Raw genomic sequence first — 17,477 nt, forward strand, 5'->3', positions numbered from 1 at the left:
CGGCTCCCCGGCAGGTGGGATGCGCCCGGGGCGGGGTGGGAGAGGAGGGGGAACCTGGGCCCGGACGGCCGGACGTCTGGGGCGGGAGGGGGAGATGGAAGCCGTGGAGGGCGCGGGCCGAGCCGGCCGGGTCCCGCGAAGATGTCGCCTCTCGCTGTCGCTCCCGCCTCGGCGATTTATGAAATCCCACGGGACGGGGGAGGGAAGGGGCCGGGCCCTCGGCGAGCCGAGCCGGTGGCGATCCCCGCGCCCGGCTCCCCGGCGCCCCTCTCCCTCCCGAAGCCCCGTCCGTTCGGCCCGCCCCCCCCCCCCCCCGCCCGCGAAGTAACCAGTCACACGGACCCCAAGATACCAAAAGGAAAATACTTTATTTGTTTATTCAAAAAAACCCTTCCCTTCAGCCCCCACCCACTCCCCGGGGATACACCCCCAACTTTCCAACTCTCACCGGGGCGGCCTGGAGGGGGTGAGGGGGTCAAGTCCTGAGCTCTGGTGGCTTCCGGGGGCAACCCCATCCCCCTGGGGGGGGAGGGGGGGCGACAGAGGTCACCAGGCCGTGGGGCCGGGGGGGCCGAAGCGACGTAACAGCTGCTCTTGGTCATCCAGGTCTTTCTGAACTTTCTTGCGCATGTAGAAGATGGGGCAATCGCGGCTGAGGTGGAGGGGGAGCAAGGAGGTGAAGGGGGGCCCGGGCCACGCCGGCCCTCCGTCCTCTCTGCTCCCGCCCGGGACCAGGCACCCGCCCCACCCCGCTCACCCCCAAAGCAGTGGGAATGGGGGGAAGACCGGGGGTGTTGGGATTCGAGGAGACATCTGGGTGGGGCCGGGGGAAGAGCGTGGCGCCATCCCTTGTTCCCAGGACTTTGCTCCCTGCACCCCTTCCCCTCCTATTGCCCGTCCGCACTCCCGCCCCCCCACCCCCCCGAACCAGCTCCAGCTGCCAGAGGCTCCCTATCCTCCACCTGCGGGAGGGGAGAGGAGGGGGCTGGGGGTATTTACTTTGCCGGGCTGGGTGGGGCCCGGTGGCCGATGATAAGCCAGAGAAGGGCGGGGAGTGAACGGGGTATGGGGAGGTGGGTAGCCATATATCACCTGGCCTCCCCGTGGGAACCCGCTCCACCCGTTCGTTCCCTGGGGAAACGGTCGCCGTGTCCCACGGAGACGCCGGGGGGACCCGTGGGGACCGGGAGAACGGCGGTGGCGGGGGGTGGGGGGGAGGGGGCAGCGGGGGGAGGCCGTGGGACGGGAGGGCCGGAGCTGGGACCGAAGGAGGGATGCGGGAGAGACCGGAGGCTGGGATGACAAGAATGGAAACGCCAGGGGGCCGGGGACAAGAACGGGAATACCGGGGGTGAGGACAAGAATGGGAATAACAGGGATACAGGGGAGCTGGGGTGACAAGAACGGGAATACCCGGGGGCTGGGGGTGACGAGGGGACAGAGGCCCAGAGAGGCTGGGATGGGGCCGCCGGAGAAACGGCGTAATGGGGTGGGCAAGAGAAGGGGCCCTGGCCCAGGTACCTGGTGCAGAGCACGTCCTCATGCAGGCTCCCCTGGCAGCGCTGGCACTGCGTCCAGAGACGGGAGAAGCGCTCCTCCAAAGCCCCGAGGTGGGCGACCTGCAGGGGGGGAGGCGGGAGGCGTTGGGGGGGAGGATCCCGATCCCTCGGGCGCCAGCGTGGGAAGGGCACGTGCGGGCGGGCATCCGTGGGTCTGTGCGGGCGAGCCGGGGGGCAGGGAGGGGTGCAGGGTGGGCAGCTGGGAAACCCGAAGCGACTCCGAGGAGACCGCGGGCGGCGTCACTCTCCCCGACCCCGCCCGCTCACACCTCCTTCTGGTAGAGTTCAGACTCCCTCGGGCGACAGAATTTGCACACAGCTCCTGGAGGAGGGAAAAGAGGGAGGTGTCAGTCGGGGCGGGGGGGGGGGGGGGTGTAGAAGGGTCCCAGAGGCGATTGTGCTTGGTCCTTCCTCTCTCCTCGCCCCCCCCGCCCGATCCATCTGAAAGTCCCCGGAGGCTGGAGAACAAGGGAGCAAGTGTGTGAGGGAAAAACTCCCCTGGGGAAATCCCGGGGGGCCAACCCTCCTCCCCCAGCCCCCCCATTTCAGACCACGACCCCACTCCCTCCTCATCCACACCCCTCCCGGACGCAGGGACCCCGAAGGGGAGGGGAAGCGGGATGGAGTGGAACGGGAGGGAGGCGGAGGTGGGGCCGGAGGACCGGCGGGGGAGGGGGGAGGGGTCGGGCCCCGAAACCCGAGTGCACCCCCACCCCCCGAGGGGGGCCCCGCCCCCGCCTCCTGGCCCCGGGGCTCACCGTGGTGGCTCAGCACGGCCCGGCAGCCGATGCAGCAGCTCCGTTTCGTGGCAAAGGCCATGAGCCCCCCGACCTTGGCCGTCAGCACGGTTTTGCAGCGGGTGTGCTCTCCGCCTGGGGTGGCGAGGGCGCACGTGAGCGGAGGGGTAAGCGCGTGCGTGGCGTGATAGGAGATCCCAGGGGATCCGGCCCCTCCGGCCACCCCTCGCTCACCCCCGTCCAATCCACCTAACTCTGCTGAGCCCCCGTGCCCCACCCCCGTGCCCACCTTTCCCAACCCCGAGGCTCCCCCGTCGCCTCCGGGATCCCGCCGGGCTCGGCCCGACCCTCCCGGCCCATCCGACCCTCTCCGGGACCGCCCGTGGACCCCGCCGGGCCTCGGCCCGACCCGCCGGCCCCTCTCCTTACGCAGTAGCACGGCCTCGGCCCGGCCCTCGCCCAAGATGGGCTCGAAGATGCGCAGCAGAGGCTTGGCGAGCTGCTGTTCCAGGTAGTACTGCGTGTCGATGGGCAGGCTGTGCTCCAGCACGTACAGGGGGTCCTGGACGAGGGGGGACCGCGACTCAGGCCCGAGAAAGGGTGGGGGAAGAGAGGCGGGGTGGGGGGGGGGGCGGGGCCCCGACCGGGGAGGTTGCCAGTCGACCGCCGGCGACGGGTCCCGGGGCGACGGGCGGCCTGAGCAGCGGGGGCAGTCTGGGGGCGGTGGCGGATTGGCCCGTGGGCCGGATCCGAGCAGCGGAGGGAGGGAGGGAGGGAGGTGGAGGACCCTGGGCAGAAAGGGAGACGGAGGGCCAGCGGGGCTCGGGTGAAAGGGGCAGGGGGCGAGGGGACACACATCCGCTCCCTCCTCCCCAGCGGCCTCCTCCCCGCCTCGGCCTCACCCCCTTCGGGCTCCCGGGGCTGGAAAGCAGAAGTGAGAGCCGAGGCCCGGGTGGGGGGAGGGGAGCCGGGGAAGGAGGGACCGCAGACCCAGGTGGGGCTGCCCCCGCCGCCCTCCTCCCCGCCCCCCGTCCCCTCTGACCTCTGACTTCATGTAGGCGGCCACGCCCTTGGCCGCGCTGATGATGACGTAGGGTACCCGGTCGCCCAGGCTGGGGGCGCTGCCGGGGTCCCGGCGTCTCATCCTGCAGCGGGACGGGGGGCGGAGGGGGAGAGAGGAGGGGTGGTCACGGGCGGGGAGGGGTCGGGGGCGCGAGGGAGGGGAGGGAGGGCTCCGGAGGGGGCGGGGCGGGGCGGGGCACTCGGGAGAGGGAAGGGGCTGGCGGCGGGCAGGGAGGCAGCCAGCTGGGGGCCGGGCGGAGATCAGGCAGCTGGAGCAGGAGAAGCAGCCACTCGGCCCCCAGCTCGGGCTCTGGCCTCCACCGGGTTCGGTCGGGGAGGGGGCCGGGGGCCGGGGGGGCCGCCTCTCCTTCCTTCCCTGCCCCTCCAAGGCCTCCCGTCGTCTCACCTCCCTCGGTTTCCCTGCCTCCCCTGAACGACGAGGAGGACGGCGGCCGGAACGAGGACGGTCTTTGCCGAGCGCTCGCCGCACGCCGAGCGCGCGACTAAGCTCCGGCGTAGCTACGGGACCGTCGCCTAGGGCACGGTCCCCGTCCCACGTGGAGTTGGGCGCCTGAGCGGCGGGGCCTCCCGATTTATAGATGAGGAGACTGAGGACCGGACAGGTGGAGCGACTGGCCCGGGGTCACCCAGCAGGCAAGTGGCCGAGGTAGAATTAGAATCCGGGTCCTCTGGCTCCTGCCGCTAGACCGCGCCGCTTCTCCTCCCGCCTGCCGCCCCAAGTGCCCACTCCACCTGCCCTCCTTCTCCCCTCACCCTCCCGACCCTCTGGCTTCATGCCGGGGCCACCCCGCCTCCCCCCCCCCGCCTCCCGCACCTCTCGGCCAGCTCGACGTGAGCCTGCTTGCCGGCGTAGTCGGCGGCGGCCCGGGTCAGCTCCTTGGTGATGACCAGCTGGGAGATGTCGATGCGGTTACACAGGAGATCCGAGATCACGTCCTGGGCGTGCGACACCGCCCCGCCCGGGTCCCTGCAGGCCACGGTCCCGGACGGACGGACGGACAGGACCGACAGTCAGAGAGAGAGAACCGGCGTGGGCTCGGGGCGGGTCGGGGAGGAGGCGGCCGGCCCCGGGGTCCCGGTGGAGGGGCGGGGGCCGGTCCGGGACTGACCGGTCGATGAGCAGCCGGCGGAGCGACGAGGTGACCAGGTTGGCCACCAGCGGGCAGTTGTCCCTGCGGACGGCCTCCAGCCCCTTGCAGTCCATCTTGTCGTGCGTCTCGGAGCGGGAAGAGAAGAGGAGGCCGGCGTAGCGCTTCTTACTGATCAACAGGTACGGGAAATACACCTGTGCGGGGACGAGACCGGGAGGGACCCCCGGGATCGGAGACCGCCCCAGCCCACCGTCCTCCGGGCGGGGGCGAGGCGGGAGGGGAGAAGGGACGGCTTGGGCCCGGGCGCCCCCCTCCCCCCGGCTTCCCCTCCCCCCGGCTTCCCCTCCCGACTCACCTTCTCAAACTCCAGCCGGATCGGGTGGGGGAAGTGACCGGAGACCCAGTCCGCCGCCTCTCGCCCCAGGGTCATGGCTTCGGCCACGGAGGTCACCCCGAAGCGGACCATGACCGAGTCCGTGTCCCCGTACACCACCTGGGCCGGGAAGACAGGGCTGGGGAGGGGGAGGGCAGGGGGGTGGGGTCCCCGGCTCCCCGGGCCCCGCCCCTCAAATCGCCGACCTTCGCGTTGGCACCGTAGCCGTTCTCCAGGGTGTATTTGGACTCCACCAGCTGTTTTGTCTTCTCGATCATCTGACGGCCAAACCCCGTTACGCTCTGACGGGGAAAGGGGCGGCAGGAAGAGCCGGTCAGAGGGGAGCGGGGCACCGAGCCCGACCCCGGCCGTCCCGAACGGGACGGCGGTTCACCGAGCGTCGGCCGGGCGCGGAGCTCTGCGCTAAGCTTTCGGGGAAGCTTGCCGGAGGCAGCAGACCCGCCCCCAGCTCACAAGGAGCCGGCCCTCCGCGCCCCGCGGGACCCGGGCGTCCGGTTTCCGGCCCCGGACCCCAGCCCGAAGCCCCGCTCACCTGAGAGATCTCCAGGCACGGCAGCTTTCCCACCTGGGCGCCCGTGAAGCCGTACACCGAATTGGCACTGACTTTGAGTGCCAGCTGTCGCCCGTCCAGGACCTGCCGGCGCAGGGGGTCCGTCTCCCGGGCCAGCTCGGCCTTCGCCCTGAGGCCGACGGGGCAGGAGGAGAGTTAGGGGCCGCGGAGTCGGTCGGGGGTGAACGGCGAAGGCCGGGGGGCGGCACGGTTAGCGGGAGAGTAGGGAGATGAGGAAGGGGACGACGGGAAATCTCCCTAAGACCCACGGGCGGGAAGAGGAGGAGGGGCAGAAGGGGCCCCAGTGGCACCCAGGGCCAGGTGGGTGAGTAGGATATTGAGAGGAGCCCAAAATCGGTTTCGGGGCAGGGAAGGGCCAGGCTACCTCTTGCGGGCACTGAGTAGGTTTTCCAGTATCTGGGGCAGCAGGCCTTTCCGCACGGAGCTTTTCACGAACTCGTCGCCCGTCGGGGTCCTGATGAACTGGTCTCCGGTTAGCCTGAGGGGGAGGGATCACGGTGAGAACGTCCCGGGATAGCCCCAGGGTCCCCCACCACCCGGCCCCCTGTGCACACAACCCCCCTGAACTCTCCGCACCCCAATCTCTCCCGGGCCCCCGGCCGCAGCAGCGTGGTGTAGCACAGGTTGTGAGCCATCATGATGGACGGATACAGCGACGAAAAGTCCAACGTGGCGATCGGCACGTCGTAGTACCTAGAGAGGAGAGGGGCGGTGAACGGAGGGGCGAGGGCCGAGAAGCCTCCCCGGCGCCCACCCTCCCCCCGCCACCCACTCGTGAGGCATCGGAGGGGGAAGCCACCCCATCTCTTGCTGTTCCCGCCCCTTGGCCATCTGCCTGCCATCTCCCTCCCCCGCTCACCCCTTGTGAGGTTCGATGACGGTCGCCCCAGTGTAATCCTCGCCGGCCTCGGTCTTCACCACAGGCATCACCAGGCCCTGGTGCATTGCCTGGACCCGGAGAGGGAAGGTCGTGCGGGGAAAGAGAGGGAGAGGGAGATGGGGACGGTCTCGGGATGCGTGCCCGGGGCAGGGCCGAGGGGGGGAGAGGGGGCGAGGGCGGGCCGCCCGGTCCCCTCCCTCGACCCGGCGGGCCCCCTGACCTGTCTGAGCAGCTGGGACACGACCTTGACCTGCTGTCCCCGGGACAGCAGGTACCCCAGGGGGACGCCAGTGACGCGGGCCATCTCCACGGCGTTGACCAGCACCATGAGCCGCTCCAGCAGGCGCAGGGGCAGCAGAGCGTCCTTGAGGCAGTAGACGGCCAGGCGCCGGCGAGACTGGTCCGTGCCGTTCTGCAACGGGAAGGGCGCACGAGGGTCGGCAAGCCTGAGGGGTGTTGTGGGCCGGCCTCGGGGGGCAGGGGCTTCGGGAAGCGTGTGTGTGTGTGTGTGTGTGTGCGGGTCACCTGGAGGTCAGTGATGATGCTGTGCTGGACGTCCTCCTTCTGCTCCCCCAAGAAATGGAAGCTCACGGCATTGAGAGTGTAGGAGCGAAGCTTGTGTTCTCGCAGCAGCACCTGAGCAAACAGAGGGGGAGGGTGGAGGCTGAGGCCGGCCAGGTGGGGCTGCCCCAAACCCCCTCTTCCCCACTTTTTAGCCCCGATGTCCCTCCGGGACCCAAGCGGTCTGCCCTCCCAGCTCCCCTCAGAGTCTTCGGGGCCCGCTCCGCTCGGGAGAGGAGCCATCTCCCCCGGCCCTGGCGTCCAGCCCCCTCACCTGCAGCAGGTCCATCTGGATGCGGCCGGCGATGTTGACCACCTTGTTGTCCCTCCGGCCCGTCTGCTTGGACTGGAAGGACGAGTCGCGGATCTGGGAGCGGAGATTCGAGACCCGGCCCAGGAACGGAAACAAGGGAATCTGGGTGGGGGAGGGAGGTGTGGGGAAAGTTGAGAGGCGAGGTACAGAGACAGGGAAACAGAGACAGAGAGAGGCGACCCCGCCCAGAAGAGCGGGAGGCTGAAACCCGGAGGCCAAGACCGGCGGGAGGGAGACGCGACGAAGGGTCAGGAGAGTGGGGGAGGTGGGGGGGGAGGAGGAGGAGGAGGCCCCGCCCCTCAAGTCCCAATCGGCAAAATGAGGGTGGGCCCTAGAACGTGGCTGGGGCCAAGGGAGCAGACTGGATCCTGGCACCTTGAGAGTCTGTGCCCGAGTCAGCAGGTACGGGAGATCGAAGTTCTGGATGTTGTACCCGGTGATGACATCGGGATCCAGAATGCGGACGAAGGTCGCCCAGGTCTGCAAGCGTCACGAGGTCACGGGGGAGGACAGAGACCCTCCTCCACCCCCCACATCCCATCCCAGTCCCCCCGCCGCCACACACACGCACACGGCAGTAGCGTGCCTGCTGGTTCTCCCCCGCCTCCCCTGACTCTCTCCCCGTGGCAAAGCCCCCTTCGCCGCCGAAACCGAACCCAACTCATCCCTCGAGCTGCAAGGGGGCCGGGGGCTGCCGGCGGCCGTGGGGACAGGGAGGGGAGCCAAGCACCTCCAGGAGCTGATCCTCCCGGTCGAAGCTGAGCACCTGGGCCCCTAGGATCGGGGCGCAGGTCTTCAGGGTGAGCGCCAGGCGGAGGAACGGCTCCGGCTCCCCCCAGCGCAGAACCACGGAGCCGATCTGGATCACGGGGTCCCGCTCCGGCTCTGGGAAGATCCCTGGCGGACCGGGAGCGAGGACAGTCAGAGAGGAGCGGGCGGCGTGGGTAGGGAGAGGTCAGAGGCCAAACCAGTGCTAGGGGAGGACGCGGTGGGGAGAGGAAATGGGAGGGTGGACAGAGCCCCAGAAGCGAGGGTCAGGGGAAGCGGGCTACTTTCCGACACTCTTTCGGTCACGACATCCCCTCCCCCAGCCCCTCCTCCCCTCCCCAATCCTTCCCCCGGTCCCTCCCTCGGCCTCCCGCACACCTTTCCTCCCCGCACACTCGATGTCAAAGCTGAGCACCCTCAGCGGGGCAATCCTCTGCCACTGGCCCTCGGCCGCGTGACTGACCACATCTGACCAGGCCACGTCCGCTTCCAGCTGGGACCACGTCACCTGGGGAGACGGGGGCGCGGGATAGGGTTTTGAAGGAGGCCTGGGGACCCCGCTCCCCCAGGCCACCCCCCTCCCCCGCCCGCTCAGACTCTGGCTAACCCGGTAAGCGGTAGCAGGAGCGGTCAGCGGGCCCTCCGGGAGGCAGGAGGGCGGGCTCCAAGCCAGACCCGTTCGGGCTCGGACTGGGTTTGGAGGCTCCACGGCGGGAGACCGTCAGGCGACGGTCCTGGGCGTGCCGCAGTGAGCGCGTGGGCGGTCCCGCTGCGTCACCCACACGTGGTCCCCCTGGGGGGCCGGGGGGCTCAGTTCCGCCCGCACCAGCCCACGGGGAGGAGAACCGCGCACGTTCAACGTTCCCAGAAGGACGGCTCGGCTCGCTTCCAATCTGGCTCGAGCCCAGGCCTCCTCCAGAAGCCACCGACGGCGGCTCTAGCCCCTGCTCCCCTTGGGGACCCGCGAGTCCCGGTCCCCGGGGTCCCGGCCCCAACTCACCTTCTTCTGTCCTCCGCCAGACAGAGATCTCAGTTGGTATTTCCCAGGAGGCAGTTCAATCCAATTACAGCCGACAATGTCGGTGTCGACCATGAACCTGAGAGAAGAGGACGGAGTCAGGGGGCTCTCTTTCTCTCTCCCCCTCCGCCCCCGTCTCCCTCCGGGTACCTGATTTCGAAATCCACGTTGGCCTCGTAGGGGGAGAACCCGGGCGTCCCCAGCCCTCTGAGGCGGACGCCGCCCCCCTCCAGGATGCGGCGGGCGGGGGCCACGAGGCGGGGCAGGGCCAGGGTGATGCGGAGGAATGTCCCGGGGCACTGACCGCTGTAGCCGAACATGCCTGGCCGGAGGAACGCGAAGGAAAGTCCCGAGTGCCGCAGACCGCCCGCCCCCCCGCCGACTCCCGTTCCCCTCAAAGACCCAAATGGCACGGACCTTACCCCCTGCCCCACCCCCAGCCGGCCCCCGTTCCCCTCGGGGACCGAACCGCCGCACCCCCCGTCCCCGGCTCCCTGCAGTCCCTCCGTGGCGGGAAGGGCGCTCACTCTGCCGGGTACAGGTCTCCACGCCCAGCACCGCCGGGTCCCCCAGCTCCTTGTTCCCCCGTTGGTCCCTCTGCAAGGCCCCGTCCAGTTCCCGCCGCAGCTCCGCCAGGTGGTCCGTGCCGAACCCTGGGGGGTCGGGGGCCCCGACGTCACCACCGGAGGGGAAAGGGACCCGGATCGGGGGGAGGTTGGAGGAGGCAACGCGGCCAGACGGACCCCGCCCGGGGAGGGGACGGGGTCGGGACAGGCGGACCGGTGGGAGGGAAAAAGGGAAGTCGGAGGGACGAGGCACGGGACGGGGGAATCGGGAAGAGTCGGGAGGCTTCTCACCGGGAGGAGCCGGCACGTAGAAGTAAGGGGCGAAGCCGTGGACGTGGCAACAGACGGAGTTCCCGCCGTCCGTGACTCCGAACATCCGGATCACGGGGACGGAGCCCCGCGAAGCGCCCGGGAATCCGGGGACCGGGGGGCCTGGGAGGAGAGAGAAGTGAGGGGGCGGGGGGAAGGAGGTGGGTCCGGCACCCCCTCCGGCCTCCCGGCTAAGCTCGAGAGGCGGGTCCCGGAGGACGAGGGGGGCGCGACGACGGAGCGGTCCGTCTCCCGCCGGCCGGGCGGGTCACGCCTCGGGCGCGCGCCCCGTCGGCCGCCCCGCTCCCGTCCGGGAGGGGAGCCTCCCTCGGGGGCTCCCGGCCTCACCCACGTAGTGGTCGAGCTCCAGCTGCTGGAAGACGAGGGGCTCCGTCTGGGGGTCCATGGTGGGCGGGGGAGGCCGGGGCCAGCGGGGGTCCCGGTCGGAAGCAGACAGCCGGCCTGGGGAGGGAGAAATGGTCTGCCGGTGCACGGGCCACGGGTGCACGGGCCACGGGTGCACGTTCCACGGGTGCACGGGCCACGGGTGCACGGGCAGGCGTCGCGGTGGGACGGGGCGACTCTCCCCCTTCCCCTCGTCGCCTCCCCCCGGGCGGGAGGCAAAGCCGGCCTCGATTTTACCCCTCCGTGGCCTCTTCCGGGGGCAGAGGCCCGACCTCCTCGTCCTCCTGCTCCGCAGCCACCGTTCGGCCTCGAGCTCCTCCGGGTCCTCATCCGGGTCGGGTGTCGGGGGCCCCGCCGTCTCCTCGTCCCTCTCGTCCACGTCGGCCCCGCGAGGGCGCTTCGCGGGGACCCCGGGGTCCGGGCAGGACCGGCGCTCGCGCTCCATCCTAAGGGGGGGGGACACGGTTAGCGGGGGTGGAGGGGGGAAGACAGGGCTAAAGCGGGGGTGGGAAGGGGTGGGGGAGGGGATGGGGGGAGGGAAGGGGCTGAAGGGGGGAGAGCAGGACCCCAGGGGATGCCGGGTAACGGCCAGGGGGCCAAAGCGAGGAGGACGCTGGGAAAAAGCAGCCATGAGGAGGTGAGGTGAGGGCGTTCCAGGCCCCGCACCTCAACTGCGGGGGGGGAAGATCGGCGCCCACCTCGGCCGCAACCTCCCTTCTGGCGTCCGCCGGCCCCGCTCTCCCGCCACCGGGGTTTCCCGCCGCCGCCCTTTGACCCCAGAGCGCGGCGGGCGGGCCCTCCCGCCATGATGAGTGTGGCGCCGCGCGCGCATGCGCGCCGAGCCCCCGCCGGCCGGGCCGGGGCTGCGCGCGCAGCCGGCGCCGTCGGGGCCCCTCCGAGCTGCGCGCGCATCCTGCTCCCCCCCCGCCCCCGCGGGGCGGGCCGTCGGGGGCTGCGCGCGCATCCTCCTCCCCTCCTTCCCTCCTTCTCCCTTCCCCAAATGCAGCCCGTCCCCGCTCCCCACTTTTCCGGCCGGACAGTTTGGGAATCTCCCCCGACGCCCCTCCTCCTCCTCTTTCCGCCCCCGAAAATCCCCCGCGGGCCGAGCCAGGCCCCGCTCCCCTTCCCCGGGGAATTTCCTGTCTCTGGCTGCTGCCACTCCTCCCACCCCCCCCCGCCCCGCCTCCTCCTCCCTCGACTTTTAACGTTTTTAAACAACTTTTTAATTCGGTTTTTATTAAATAAAAGGAGCTAAGTTGGGGGGGAGGGGAGGAAGGCTCGTCCCCTCTCCCCCGTCCTGGGGACAAGGAGTTAATGCGAGTGGGGCTCCGGCCCCCGCTCCCGATCGAGGGCCTGGAGTACCATCCCCAACCCCTTCCCCTCCCCTGAAAAAGGTGCATTGCTCTGTGGGCGATAGATAAGCTCGCCAGGGTCAGGTGGGGGAGACCCTGAAACTACATGGGGGGGGACGGGCTAAGTGCCGGGGGGAGGGGAGTGACGGAGAAGGGGATCGCTGACCTCAGGGTGGGACAGAGCACCAAGGTCACCGACCCCCCCGCCCCCGGGAAGACGTGGAGAGGAGGGCTGAAGCAAGCTCGGAAGGGCCCGGGCCGGAGAGTTCGGAGCCGAAGTGAGCGAGGCCGGGGGGCGGCCCGGACCCTCAGGTAGTTAGTTACTCGTGAACGTCCCAGATCTCGGAGAGCAGCGGCGGGAGCTTCTTGTCCTGCAGGCGCAGGGCGAAGACCTGCTCGGAGTGGACGGAGCTGAGCGTCCGCAAACTGACCAGCTTCATCAGCATCCGGGGGAAGCGCAGCTGGTCCTGGGGGGAGCGGCGGGGGGGGGGGGGGGACGGACGGGGGAGGGCGGGGAGAGGAGGCACCAGGTCAGACGGCGGGGAGAGGGACGGAGGAGCGGGGACGGCCGAGGTGGGGGACGGTCAGAGGAGGAGACGGCGGGCCCGGGTCCCGCCGTCTCGGCCGGGCTCCCCCCGCCCCTCGCCCCGGTCCTCCGCCCTGCGGCCCCCACGACTTCCCCCGGGGCACCTGGGGGTGCTTGATGCGCGTGTAGGACAGCAGGGCCTCCACGTAGGGGGTCTGCAACGCCTCCACGCGGGCTGGCTCCTGCACGTTGGGCCGGTCGGCGGAGAAAATGTTAATGGCGATGAGCAGCGCGTACTCGGCGTCGTCGAGACCCAGGCGCCGCATCGCCCGCGAGAACTCGAAGATGGGGTTGATGAATTCCACCTGGAGGCCTGAGGCCGGGGTGGGGGGGTGGGGGGGTCCACACTTCCTCATCCCTGCACCCTCCTCCCTCTCCCCCATCATCTCCCAGCTCGCTCTCTCTCTCTCTCTCCCCCCCGGGGCCCGGGTCTTACCGGCTCGGTGGAAGTCATCTTTGCTATAGGTAAAATCTTTGAGGAACGTGATACACTCTGTCTCGTGGTTGTAGCGTCGTGCCGTCTCCAGCAGCATGATCTGGGTTGGTGGGGGAAGGAGAGAAGGAGAGGGAGAAGGAGTGAGTGTTGTGTGTATGCGTTGGGGGGGGCGGAGGGCAGGCAGGGAATTCAGAACCAGATGGCCAATTCCCTCCTCCTCCACCTCTACGACCCAGGGTCCCCAGCTCCCCTCCTCCCACAGCCCGGTCTCTTTCTCGTCCCTCACATTAACGTGTGCTTGTACATCCACAAGCGCACCGGGGAAGGAGGGCTCTGCAAGTGGGGTCCCAAGGCCTCAGGGCAGAGTCGAGCGGAGACGCCCTGTCGCCTCTGCCCACCCGCCCCCGCCACACACCGTCCCAGAACCAGCGGGCACCTCGATAGTGGAGGCCTTGAGCAGGACGATCTGGTCCTCCCGCGACAGCTGCAGGAAGCCCGGCACCTGCTTGGCGAAGTCAACGATCTCCTGGACGGAGATGATGGCGAGCTCGGTGAAGTGGGCGAACCGCTGCTGGCGTGCTTCCCGGCTCTGGGGGTCGGCCCCCAGGGGCCAAGGCTGTGGACGGACGGGTGGCGGTAGTCAGCCCGTCCCGAGCCGGCCGTTCGCCCGGCTCCGGGCGCCGCCGGGCAGGCCGGTGGATTTGGCGGTGGGGCGGGAGGGGGCGGGTGGAGACGGCTGAAGGAGGTCCCGGAGGCCCCCCGGGACCCTCGACGAACCCCTCCCTCCCCTCCGCCGCCCCAGGGGCACCTCCGCGGCGGCCGGGATCCGAGGCTGCCCGCCGCCCGGTGCCCGGAGTTACCGTGACTTTGGGCTGGTCGGAGAAGGAACGCTTGTTGCACTGTAGCTGGGCGGCCACGAGCTGCTGGATCATGGTCTCCTGCGCCGGGGTCAGCTGGACGCCCCCGGGAGCCACGGCCAGCAGCCGCGCCCCCGCCTCGCCCCCGGCCTCGGAGCCGGCTCCGGCCCCCGGGGAGCCCCCGCCCTCGGCCGCACCCCGCGAGGCCCCGCTCAGCGACGACTGCTGCTGCTGCTGCTGCTGCTGCTGCTGCTGCTTCTGGATCTTCTTCTTCCGAATCTGCTCCTCGGACAGCACACCTGGGGGCGAGGAGCCGGGGCTCGGCGCGGGGCTCCCCCGCGGGGACCCGGAGTTTGGCCGAGGGGAAGGGGCCTCGCCGCGGAGCCGGGACGGGGGTGGAGCCCTACCCCGTCCGGGCCGGCCACCGGCTGTCTCGAATCTATTCCGGCCCCGCGGGCGGGCCGGGGGAGGGGAGGCCGGGGTCCCCCGCGGGCGGCGGGCGGGGCGGGGGGCCGGCACTCACAATGCTCCCGCATGCCAGCTTGGTGGCACTTGCGCAGGCGGCACTCCTGGCACTTGCGCCTCATGTAGGTGTCCATCTGGCAGGCTCCGCCCCCCTTGCAGGTGTAGCGCCCGGCGGCCCCTTTGATGACGCTGCGGCGGAAAAAGCCCTTACACCCTTCGCAGCTCAGCACGTTGTAGTGGAAGCCGGAGGCCTTGTCTCCGCACACGCTACAGAGCTCGTGGCCCAGCATCTTCGGGGCCGGGCCCTTCTTTCGCTTCCGTTCCGGCTCCTCCGCTGGGACCGGGGAAGCGGCGGGGGAGGAGGGGAGCGGGATCAGGGGGAGAGGCCCGGGGGGGGGGGGATGGGGGCCTCTCCATCCCCGAAACCCTCGCCCCCCCCCTTCTCCGCCCTCCCGCCCCCGGCCTCCTCCTTCCCCACCCGTCCCGCCGGGCCCTCTCACCGACGCTACAGGCCGAGCCTTCCCCGTCGGTGCCTTGGAAGTCCAGGTCCGGGCCCCCCGCTCCCTGCCAGGGCTCGGCCCCCTCCTCCTTTATCGTCCGGGGGGAGGAGGGGCTGGAGGGGGGCGGCCCGTGCCGCGGGTCGCCATCTCCTGCGGGGGCGGGGAGGAAGGGAGGAGGCGGTCGGGACAGGGGGAGGGAGGGAGGGAGGGAGGAGGACGGGGATGGCTGAGCGGTCCCCGGGCCGTTGCCACGGCAACGGATGAAGGGGCCGAGTTGATGTCACGTGGGGGTGGAGCAGAGGTGAGCCCGGGGACGGGGGGGGGGGGGGGAGGGTCGTGCGACGGCAGGGGGCTCAGACTCACCGGGCGACGGGGCCTCTGCGGCGTCACCGGCCGACAGGGACATGGTCGGGTCACGGAGAAGCCTGAGGGGAGACGATGGAGGGGGAGGGCGCCCTGGGCATGGAGCTGCGCGGGGAGCCCCTCCTCGGGCCCTGATTTTAGGGCTCCCCCCTCCCCCCAGACGGCGAGCCGGCCCCAGGTGGGGCTCTAGCCCGGGGACCCTCCGCGACCCCGCGGCAGCCCCCGCCCCCCGCCCCCCGGCCCTCTCACCATGCCCCCCCCCCCCGGGCCGCTCACGGGGGGCTCACGGGGGGCCCCGGAGGCGGGGATGCGGACCGGCCGGGCCCGTTGCCGTGGAAACCGCCGGGGGCGTCGGCGGGCTGCGGGCGGGGGGGGAGGGGCTGAGCGGAGGCGGGGCCGGCGGGGCCCCTTCCCCTTCCTCTTCCCCTTCCTCTTCCCCTTGCGTCCGGTGTCGGCCCCCTCCCCCCCTTCTCCCGCTCCCTGCCTCCCCGTTCTCCCTCCGTTCCCCTCCAAAAAAGAAAGTTCGCCACTTCTTCCGGCAACCCCGCCCCGCGTCACTTCCGGGAGCGGGCGGGGGAGGCCAGAGCGGAAATGCCGCCACACTTCCGGGAGCGGGCCGCCCCGTTTCCCCCTCCCCCTCAGCGCGCACCGGAAGCGTGCGCAGGCCTAAGGTTCCGGCCCCTCCGCGCGCCCAGCGCCCCGACGTTCCGCCTCCCCTTTGCCTCGTTCCGTCGCCCGGGGCAGAGGGGAATTAGACCGGCCCCTCCCCCCCCCCCATCTAATAAGAATCATTAGGTTGGTATCTGTTAAGCGCTTACTCTGTGCAGAGCACTGTTCGAAGCGCTGGGGGAGATCCAGGGTCATCAGGTGGGCCCACGTGGGGCTCCCAGTCTGAATCCCCATTTGACAGATGAGGGAACTGAGGCCCAGAGAAGTGAAGTGACTTGCCCACGGTCGGGATTCGAACCCATGACCTCTGACTCCCAAGCCCGGGCTCTTGCCACTGAGCCACGCTGCTTCTCGTACCCCCCAAAGAACGGAGAGCGGGATCCGGCCACCCCAACCCCTGTGACTTCCTCCCCTCGACCGAGGCGAAGACTCCCTGATAGAAACCCTCCCTCGCTATGACATGCAGTGCGGCCCTGGGGAAAGAACCCGGAGCCTCTGGGAGGCAGAGGACCTGGGTTCTGAGGCCCGGGACGACGGTTCATTCGTTCGGTCGCATTTATTGAGCGTTTACCGTGTGCAGAGCACTGGACTGAGCGCTTGGGAAGGTGCAATACAGCAGTAAAGGGTGACAGCCCCTGCCCACGACGAACTCTCAGCCTGGGGGCGGGGAGAGACATCAAGACATAAACAGACATCAATATAAATAAAATGGCAGATGATGAGGATATATGTTAAGCGCTAGGTACGAAGCACTGTTCTAAGCGCTGGGAGGGGATACATACAAAGTGATCAGGTTGTCCCACGTGGGGCTCACAGTCTTCATCCCCGTTTTACAGATGTGGTGACTGAGGCCCAGAGAAGTGAAGCGACTTGCCCACAGTCACACAGCTGACAAGTGGCGGAGCCGGGATCCGAACCCATGACCTGTGACTCCCCAGCCCGGGCTCTTTCCACTGAGCCACGCTGCTTCTCTGTCATACATACATACATAAGTGACAGATACATACATAAGTGACAGATACATACATAAGTGCGGTGGGAGGGGGGGAGAGCAAAGGGAGCGAGTCAGGGCGACGCAGAAGGGAGTGGGAGATGAGGCAAAGTGGGGCGTAGTCTGGGAAGGCCTCTTGGAGGAGATGGGCCTTCGGTAAGGCTTTGAAGTCGGGGGAGAGTGGTTGTCTGGCGGATTTGAGGAGGGAGGGGGTTCCGGGCCAGAGGTGGGACTTGGACCCGGGGTCGGTGGAGAGACAGACGAGGTCGAGGCCCAGTGAGGAGGTTAGCGGCACCGGAGGAGCGGGAGGAGAGAAGCGAGGTGAGGTAGGAGGAGGCGAGGTGACGGACTGCTTTAAAACCAATGGTGAGGAGTTCTTCTTCGCTATGGAGGTGGGTGGGCGGCCACTGGAGATTCCTGAGGAGGGGCGTGATGTCCTGACGTTTCCGTAGAAAGATCATCTGGGCAGCGGAGGGAAGTACGGACTGGAGAGGGGAGAGACATGAAGCTGGGAGGTCAGCAAGGAGGCTGTTGCAGTAGTCTAGGCGGGATAGGAAGACTGTGTTAACCTGCTGTGTGACCTTGGGCGACTCATTTCACGTCTCTGGGCCTCAGTTTCCTCATCTGTAAACTAGAGATTAAATCCCTGGTCTCCCTCAGCTCCACGTGAGGCAGGGATGGCGTCCCACCTGATTAACTCGCAGCTACCCCAGTGCTTGGAACAATGTTTGACGCGTAGCAAGCAGTTAATAATGCCATTATTACTATCATCTGCCGTGTCCTCACTTTCCCTTTACTCTGGCCTCTGGAAAGATGAGGAACAACGGGTGACTGTCTTTCAGGTCACCACCTCTCCCCCCCTTATCCACCCCTCCTTTCCGGCCTCTGAGCCTCCCTCGGCTCGATCTGCCCCCTCACCAAACACTTCCAACCCCTCACTCCTCTCAGCACTCCACAGACCTTCCCCTGCTCCCGCTATGTGCCGAGCACTCTGCTCAACGCC

General features: G+C 69.3%; 2 protein-coding genes across 4 annotated transcripts; both read right to left on the reverse strand.

The window, feature by feature from the left end:
• Nucleotides 1-349: 349 nt before the first annotated feature.
• POLD1 (DNA polymerase delta 1, catalytic subunit) lies at nucleotides 350-11,052 on the reverse strand. Its single transcript, XM_029073031.2, has 27 exons — nucleotides 10,954-11,052; nucleotides 10,493-10,701; nucleotides 10,199-10,311; nucleotides 9,833-9,973; nucleotides 9,503-9,628; nucleotides 9,126-9,297; nucleotides 8,958-9,054; nucleotides 8,336-8,465; nucleotides 7,920-8,086; nucleotides 7,565-7,669; nucleotides 7,151-7,291; nucleotides 6,841-6,951; nucleotides 6,536-6,727; nucleotides 6,295-6,383; nucleotides 6,012-6,128; nucleotides 5,800-5,913; nucleotides 5,397-5,544; nucleotides 5,050-5,145; nucleotides 4,826-4,963; nucleotides 4,489-4,664; nucleotides 4,194-4,346; nucleotides 3,339-3,441; nucleotides 2,726-2,858; nucleotides 2,318-2,431; nucleotides 1,829-1,881; nucleotides 1,522-1,619; nucleotides 350-652 (listed from the first exon to the last, which is right to left on the reverse strand). Exons 3-27 carry the CDS (start codon nucleotides 10,254-10,256, stop codon nucleotides 547-549), a joined length of 3,078 nt encoding a protein of 1,025 aa, XP_028928864.1. The 5' UTR covers nucleotides 10,257-10,311; nucleotides 10,493-10,701; nucleotides 10,954-11,052; the 3' UTR covers nucleotides 350-546.
• Nucleotides 11,053-11,470: 418 nt separating this feature from the next.
• Nucleotides 11,471-15,186, reverse strand: NR1H2 (nuclear receptor subfamily 1 group H member 2). Of its 3 annotated transcripts, XM_029073046.1 has the most exons (9): nucleotides 15,064-15,186; nucleotides 14,815-14,876; nucleotides 14,452-14,601; nucleotides 14,010-14,285; nucleotides 13,490-13,785; nucleotides 13,066-13,245; nucleotides 12,630-12,729; nucleotides 12,298-12,375; nucleotides 11,471-12,074 (listed from the first exon to the last, which is right to left on the reverse strand). In XM_029073046.1, exons 2-9 carry the CDS (start codon nucleotides 14,855-14,857, stop codon nucleotides 11,710-11,712), a joined length of 1,488 nt encoding a protein of 495 aa, XP_028928879.1. In that variant the 5' UTR covers nucleotides 14,858-14,876; nucleotides 15,064-15,186; the 3' UTR covers nucleotides 11,471-11,709. The 3 variants fall into 3 exon arrangements, with proteins under 3 accessions (XP_028928879.1, XP_028928878.1, XP_028928880.1); XM_029073045.2 differs by lacking the exon at nucleotides 15,064-15,186 and having other exon boundaries at nucleotides 14,815-14,975; XM_029073047.2 differs by lacking the exon at nucleotides 15,064-15,186 and having other exon boundaries at nucleotides 11,841-12,074; nucleotides 12,298-12,506; nucleotides 14,815-14,974.
• Nucleotides 15,187-17,477: the final 2,291 nt, after the last annotated feature.

Source organism: Ornithorhynchus anatinus, chromosome 10, assembly GCF_004115215.2.
Source record: "Ornithorhynchus anatinus isolate Pmale09 chromosome 10, mOrnAna1.pri.v4, whole genome shotgun sequence".
NCBI classification, from domain to species: Eukaryota; Metazoa; Chordata; class Mammalia; order Monotremata; family Ornithorhynchidae; genus Ornithorhynchus; species Ornithorhynchus anatinus.

Bases quoted from the DNA above. Each gene is read 5' to 3' on its own strand.
- POLD1 (XM_029073031.2), bottom strand. From the start codon at position 10,256: ATGGACCCCCAGACGGAGCCCCTCGTCTTCCAGCAGCTGGAGCTCGAC. The intron at 4,964-5,049 runs GTCGGCGATTTG...TTCCCGGCCCAG, and splicing joins GCTACGGTGCCAACGCGAAG to GTGGTGTACGGGGACACGGA. The intron at 2,432-2,725 runs GTAAGGAGAGGG...TCGCCACCCCAG, and splicing joins GGCCGAGGCCGTGCTACTGC to GCGGAGAGCACACCCGCTGC.
- NR1H2 (XM_029073046.1), bottom strand. From the start codon at position 14,857: ATGTCCCTGTCGGCCGGTGACGCCGCAGAGGCCCCGTCGCCCG. The intron at 13,246-13,489 runs GTAACTCCGGGC...GTCCGTCCACAG, and splicing joins CCGACCAGCCCAAAGTCACG to CCTTGGCCCCTGGGGGCCGA. The intron at 12,730-13,065 runs GTGCCCGCTGGT...CCACCAACCCAG, and splicing joins TCAAGGCCTCCACTATCGAG to ATCATGCTGCTGGAGACGGC.